Raw genomic sequence first — 7,904 nt, 5'->3', positions numbered from 1 at the left:
AGTTGCAGAACACCAAACGAAAAATAAGTTCAATATTAAGACAGAAAAATAACGTCAAAAACTCAGCTGGTTTGTTTTTAATTTGAACCATTGAGAAGAATGTGAAGTAAATCAAAATGTATAGAGCGCTCTATTACTTCAATTTGAATAATTGAAATATATTTGTATCAGAACATGTGAATGATTTCAATTATACTTTTCTTTATTTAATATAGTATTTATGTACTTATTTTATATAATATAATTTATATATTATATAAATGTATATTTGCTTTACACACGTTATACATATTTAAATGAAGCATTTGTTGATATATAAAACCAAAATTAAATTTGTTTATTCTATAAAATTTAATATTGAATTTTATTGCAATACTTTAATTATTTCGAAATTAAGATATAATAAGTATACAAATATATAAATATAAATTTTTGTACTACAAATGTATATCTTCTAAAATTATAAAACTGAAAAAAAAAATATATATATATATATATATAAATTTTATTATAGGGTGAAGTAAAAAGTTCTGAGCGTTTTTTCGCTTTATTTTGACGATGAAATGAACATAGTTAGGATTATCCGATTTAGATCAAATATGCGCCGTTTTGTTCGATAACTTTTGTCCATTTTGAAGGCAATTTCATAATTCCGCGATTAAAGAAGTCCTCGTCCCTATTCGTAAAAAACTTGACCAGCTCATTTTCACAAGCCTCTCTTGAGGCCAGTTTTGTACCATCAAGAAAATTTTGCAAATGCTTGAAAAGGTGATAATCGCTTGGTGCCAAGTCTGGACTACACGGCGGGTGCAATAGAACCTCCCATCCAAGCTCTCGGAGCTTCTGGCGCGTCGTTAATGATGTGTGTGGCCTGGCGTTGTCTTGATGGAACACAACACTCTTCCTATTGGCCAATTCTAGCCGCTTCTGGTCGATCGCCTGCTTCAATCTGGTCATTTGTTCACAATAGAGGTCCGAATTGAGTGTTTGGCCCGATGGGAGCAGCTCATAGTGGATGATTCCTTTCCAATCCCACCAAACACACAGCAAAATCTTCTTGGCCGTTAATCCGGGCTTGGCGATCATTTGGGCCGGCTCACCGCGATTAGACCATGATCTTTTTCGGCTGTTGTTCTCGTATGTGACCCATTTTTCATCACCAGTTACCATCCGCTCCAAAAATGGGTCGATTTCGTTACGTTTCAGCAAAGAATCGCAGGCATCAATTCGGTCCAAAAGGTTCTTTTGCGTCAATTCGTGTGGCACCCATACATCGAGCTTCTTCTTGAGACCAGCCTTATGCAAATGGTTCCAAACGGTTTTTTGGCTAATCTTCAGTTCCTGGGCAATGGAATAAGTGCTCACATGCCGGTCCGACTCGACGATTTCCATGATTTGATTTTATCGACATTTTCGACGATTGGCCTACCAGAGCGTGCCTCATCTTCGACGTCCATATTACCAGAACGGAATCGTTGGAACCACCGCTTTGCTGTTGCATTTGATACTGTATTGGGTCCATAAACAGCTCAAATTTTTTTGGCCGCCTGCTCCGCCTTTTCACCTTGGTCGTAGTGGTACTGAAGAATGTATCGAATTTTCTCTTTTTTTACCTCCATTTTGGAACGCTGTAACACACAACTGGCTTGACCAAACACAAAACTGTCACAGAACCTTTTTGAAGCGTAATGTCACCTTTCAATCGCCGTATCGTATGACCCGATGCGATGTATACATCGTGAGATATGGTTCATTAAAGACATCTAGCGGAAAACGCTCAGAACTTTTTACTTCACCTAATATAAAATTTGTACATATATTAAATAAATTATAACAAATTGTAATATTACAAAAACCTTTGAATAAGAAATATTAACAAATATTTTACCTTATATAAAAATTAATAGTTTTTATCAAAAATTTTTTTAAAATTGATAATTTATTAATTATTTATTATTAAACATCGATTAAATTATGTAAATTGAAATTTGCACTTAATCTTTTAATGATATAATAAATCAAATATAAAAATTAACAAACAGCTATTTAAATTGTAATCATATTTGATAATAAATTAATTAATAAGTTTATAATTTATAAAAAATTTTTATTAAAATATATTAATTTTTATATACGAGAAAATATTTGTTGATGTTTCTTTTTATTCAAATGAAGATCTTTATAATATTACATTTTATTATCTTTTATTTGATATATATACAAATTTTATATAAAAAAATTTATATATATTTTTTTTTCAGTTTTGTAATTTTAAAAGATATGAATATGTAATACATAAATTAATATTTATATATTTGTATATTTATTGATTTTAATTTGGAAACAATTTAGTTTCAAGTGAATAAATTCTTTTACAATATATGCTAATTGATTTTATCAGGATTCTTTAAATTTATTAGATTATATTATTTTTTTATATGTTTTCATGATAAATAAAGCATTGTTTATTTCATAATATGTATACTATTTTTATAAATAATTTATTAAAATTTTTAAATATGTAATAATATTTATTTAAAGAAAATTAAAATAATTCTTATTTTAAAGCTTAATAATATTATAAAACTTATATATTGTATTACTTAATTTATATTAATTATTATTATTGAGAAAGGAGTCATAAACTAAAATATTGCAATAAAATTCAATATTAAATTCTATAGAATCAATTTAATTTTGATTTGATATAATAACAAATGTTTCATTTAAATATGTATAACGTGTGTGAAGTAAATATGCAATTATATAATATGTAAATTATATTATACAAAATAAGTATATAAATACTATATTAAATAATGAAAAGTATAATTGAAATCTTTCACAGGTTCTGATACAAATATATTTCAACTATTCAAATAGAAGTAATAGAGCTCTATACATTTCGATTTATTTCACATTCTTTTCAATAGTTCAAATTAAAAACAAAGTAGCTAAGTTTTTGATGTTATTTTTATATTTTAATATTGAATTTATTTTTCGTTTGATGTTCTACAACTTTTTTATTATAATAAATTTACAATATCATGTTTTGTTTTATACATCTATGTTATATATTATAATTTTATGCGATAGTATATTTATAATTTATTTATTTTTATGTCTATTGTGCTTACTTAATCATACTTATAATAATTTTATTATTATTATTATTATATACACAGTTATATATACAGCGTAATCAACATTTTTGTTGCATCGTACCAAATGTAAAAGTATTATAATACTTTTTTTTACAATTTAATTTATTAAGAAGAAATGTCTAGATTTCTATTTTCATTTATTGTAATGTACTATATAGCATGAGATATTTATTAATTTATATACTTGAGTTATCAATTTGTAAAAAATTATATGCTATATGAAAAGTTATCATATATAAAAAAATTGAATGATTTTAAGCAAATGCTAATTATGTATTATATTTATTTTTTATAAATGAAAATTTATAACTTTTACAAGTAAAAGTTTTATATTTTATAGATTTGAAGATTAAAAATTTCATTTTTTTTTAAATCAAACTCTTAAAGTGAATCTTACTTTTTTATATAATTTGATTTTGTAATATTTAAGCAATTATAAGGATAAAATAAGTAAAAATTGAATAATTTACTTTATTACCTATAGTTTGTATATTTTATTTTAAAAAAATATAATTGCAGAATTTTGATTTAAAAATTTTTTTGAAATGTTTATGTTATCTTGCAACTGTGTTGACATTTTGTGGATTTTTCTGTGCAATTACATTGTAGCAATGTCTTTGTAATGTTTTATTGTAATTTGCAATATTGCAATGAAACATTACAGAGATATTGCTACAATGTAATTACAATGATTTATATTGTATAGAGGTTTTCTCGTTTTTAAGATCAAAGCTATAATAATATTTTTAACTTACCCCAAAACGTAAGTCTAGCTACATCTATGGTATTCTGTTCCGCCTACCATGCGATATGGTAGGACATAACGATATAATTTATATTGATGAGAACTTGCCATTTTCCAATTTAAATTATATATATATATATATATATATATATATATATATGTATATATATTATATATATATGCAGTATCAATTGTAATAAATAAATAGCGCGCGCGTAGCGCGCGCCTGTATTGTTCTAGTAACATAAAATTATGCTTTAAGGGGATCCTAAAGCGACGGGCGAACTCCGACGGATTAGTGCCCCTATCTAAATGTAACTAAAAATGTCGATAATATCGATAATATCGACATTTTTAGATACGCTATTACCGACATTATTATTTGAAGCATGCATAATATAATAGAAAATCTTTGCATTGCGTTAAATATATTGAAATGAGATAATATCATATTTTTATTGATTTACATGCATATATATAATATATTTCATACATGTTTAAAATATATATATATATATATATATATATATATATATTAAATATGTTATATATTATATATATGTAAATATATTATATATATAATTGTTGTATATGTAAATGATATGAAAATTATATAATTATAATATAAATTTACAAACATTTACATTACATTATATATTTATCTCATCGCAAATATGAATAGAATAATAAATTTCTTCAATTTACAATTTCTGAATATAGAATAAGCCAATTTTTATAAGATGCAATATATCTTTTTTGTTTCTCCAATTTTAATTAATGAAGATAATCTTTACATTGAAATTTTTTTAGACCGCCTCTGGGATAAATATTTTTTAATTACCACAGCGATCATGCAAACTGTATTTGATATAAAATATTTTTAGAAACCAGCACACGAATAGATCGCCTTTGGGACAAATGTTTTTTAATTACCATAGCGCTCATGCAACCGCGTTTGATATAAAATATTTTTAAAAACCTGCACACGAATACATTGCCTCTGAGACAAATACTTTTAAAAGCAGCTAGCTCATGAATAAATCGTCTCTGGCACTAACTACTATAAATATATACAATGTATATATATAAAGTATGTAATCTTTGACCATAGAGAGGCAAGTGTTTGGCATTATACTTACACATCATTATATGAGCACTATATCTAAAATAAATAAATATGCACTATATATGTTACGCCCGCGGCGAGGACTTCGATCGAAAGCGCGCACTTATTAATCGGCCGCTCGCGAGACGCGCGAAATAAATAAGCACTTTTAGAGAAGCAAGGAACTTTAATACACAACACAGAACACAAACGATAACGTAAATAACACGGAAGAATAACACAAATAGCACAACGAATCGGCTCGGGAAAAAAACGCGTTCGCACAGCTAGACAGCTGAGACCAGACTCAAATGACAGACGCTGCTGTCAACAACCTCTTGCTGTCAACAACGGGCTTCTTCTTTTCTCAAACCGGACTCGATCGCGACTCGAACCAGAGACGTAACAATATATATATATGTAAGGGTATATTTCAATCTCTGTAGAATAACGTGCAACTTCGGTGTTTCTTCCAAAATATGGAGTAATATATTTTATGAGAAGATATAAATATGTCCGAATTAACAATTAAACATTAATAATTCCGACATTATAATGAACACGTGGTCGAGTCCTCACCTGGAGAAGCCGAAGAAAAAGATGTCGTTATTCAACAGGTAAGGATCCGTCCAGGGTTCCAATGACCCCCGGAATAATCTCACCCAAAATGAGTAGTTTAAAGCAAAGAAATTTGCACTGTGAAACGCGGATTAACTATGGTGTTAATATTATTCGCGTCACTCACCCGCGACATGCCACGAATCAATCTCCTAACGACACGCCGCTGTGTCCACGGCTAGCGCGTGTTTATATGGAGTGGGGATGTTTCCACATAAGGTATATCATACCTTACATCCCCCCCCCCAACGACGAGACCGAGGACCGGTCCAGGGAAAGAATTTCTGCAACAGCAGACGCACTGACCGGAATTAATTTGGATATGTGATGACGATTCGATTTTGCTGTTTTCTTTTTGTATCTACTTCGTATATTGTATTTGAAACTTTCTTTAGAATTTTATAAGGTCCCTTTCGCACTTTATCAAGTTTTCCTCTGTTCAATTTGTTTCCGACGCTCACAAACACAAGATCGCCTACTTTAATGTCGTAGTGTTTTCTGTTCTTATTAATTCTCTTGAAATTTCTATCTCGTGATCTTTGTGAATTCCGGAACGCTATTTCTCGGTCAGCTTGTAAATTCGATACTTTCCGAAGTTCTTGCGGTATTAATTCCGACTCTTTTCCTAAAAGCAGGTGTGCTGGTGAGAAACCTGTTGAGGAGTGGACAGTGTTGTTATACTCTTCCACTGCCTCCTCCGCTAGCATTGACCATGGTCTGTTCGATTCTGTGTTTTGTTTACATCGGATGCGATTAACCAAGGTTTGATTGAGCCTTTCATTTAATCCATTCGAGAATGGACAATTTACTGCTGTGAAAGTTAATTTTGTATTTAATTTTCGGAGTAGCTTTTTGAATTCTTCTGAATTTATCCCGCTGTATTGATCCGCTAGGATTTCACCAATCTTTCCAAAATTCGCAACTTTGTTTACAAGTTGTATAAAATCTTTTGGTTTTTGAGTTGTGGATGTTACAATGAAAGCAAAACGAGTGAAATGATCAATCAAAAGATGGAGATATTTTTTTGTGGAATTGTTACCAACGAATCCTCCAATCGTATCTAGGGATACTATTTCTAAAGGTTTTTTTGCTGGGCCTAACTGGGAAAAAAGTCCCAATTTTGCCCCTTTTCTCGTTTTGTTTTCTATGCATATTTTGCATTCCGAAATCAGATTTTCAATCATTTGATTGAGTTTTGTAATATAGTAATATTTTCCCAACATATTTCTAATTTGATTTTTATTTATATGACCGTAATTTATATGGCATATTCTTATTAATTTTTTTGCTAGAGTAGAAGAGATTAATATTTTCTTTTCGTTTTTAATTTTTATCATTTTTATTCCTGATTCCGATATTAATTCATAATTGTCGGGATTTTCCTTTCTGATACTATTCTGATCTTTCCGTAATTCCTCGATAGTTATAAGGTTCATTGTTTTTATTTCTTTTTCATTTTCACTATTTGCTTCTAGGACTGGATTTCGAGACAAACAATCAGCTTCTTGGTTTTGTGATCCCGGGGTGTATTTTATGTTAAAGTCAAATTGTGATAAATAGAGAGTTAAGTCCCCAAGTCCTTCGTCCGTTCTGGTTTTTATATTTAGATTTTCAAGGGGTTTATGGTCGGTGAAGACTGTAAATCTCCTTCCAATCAACCAGTGTTGCCAGTAGTGGATGACTTCCTTGATCGCCAAACACTCCAAATATATTGCCTTTTTCTTTTTTTGTGCATTATTTAGTTTTTTTGAAAAATACGCCACCGGTTTCACATCTCCATTTTGCTGTTTTTGTTTCAATATTGCACCTACACCTTCAAGGCTCGCGTCTGTTTGAATAATAATATCTAACTTCGGATTGTAAATCGCGAGAATCGGCTCTGAGCAAAGATGATTCTTAATTTCTTGGAAGGCCCGTTCGCAATTAGCGGACCATTCGAATTCCACTCCCTTTCGCAGTAATGCATGTAGTGGTTCCAAAAGCCGAGTGGAACTCGGTATGTATTTATGATAGAAATTAGCCTTTCCCAAAAATTGTCTGATATTTTTTTTGTTCTGCGGAACTGGGAAATCGCGAATTGCAATTAAGTTGTCCCGTAGGGGTCTTACTGAATTCTCTTCCAGGATATGTCCTAAATATTTGATTGACCTCTGTGCGAAGTGACATTTTTCACATTTAAAACGAAATCCCTCGCCCGCAATCGCAAGCAGGACCGATTCCAGATGTTGTATATGCTCTTCCAGAGATTTTGAAAATATAATAATGTCATCGA

At 29.9% G+C, this 7,904-nt stretch overlaps 1 protein-coding gene across 1 annotated transcript; it reads right to left on the bottom strand.

Annotated features, from left to right (window-relative positions):
* Positions 1-588: 588 nt before the first annotated feature.
* Positions 589-1,392, bottom strand: LOC105250779 (histone-lysine N-methyltransferase SETMAR-like). The gene has a single exon (XM_025410641.1). It carries the CDS (start codon positions 1,390-1,392, stop codon positions 589-591), a length of 804 nt encoding a protein of 267 aa, XP_025266426.1.
* Between the last annotated feature and the right edge of the window lie 6,512 nt (positions 1,393-7,904).

This window comes from Camponotus floridanus, unplaced genomic scaffold, assembly GCF_003227725.1.
Source record: "Camponotus floridanus strain SB8 unplaced genomic scaffold, Cflo_v7.5 scaffold330, whole genome shotgun sequence".
Classification (NCBI taxonomy): domain Eukaryota; kingdom Metazoa; phylum Arthropoda; class Insecta; order Hymenoptera; family Formicidae; genus Camponotus; species Camponotus floridanus.
This window is presented reverse-complemented; position numbering and strand designations above follow the sequence as displayed.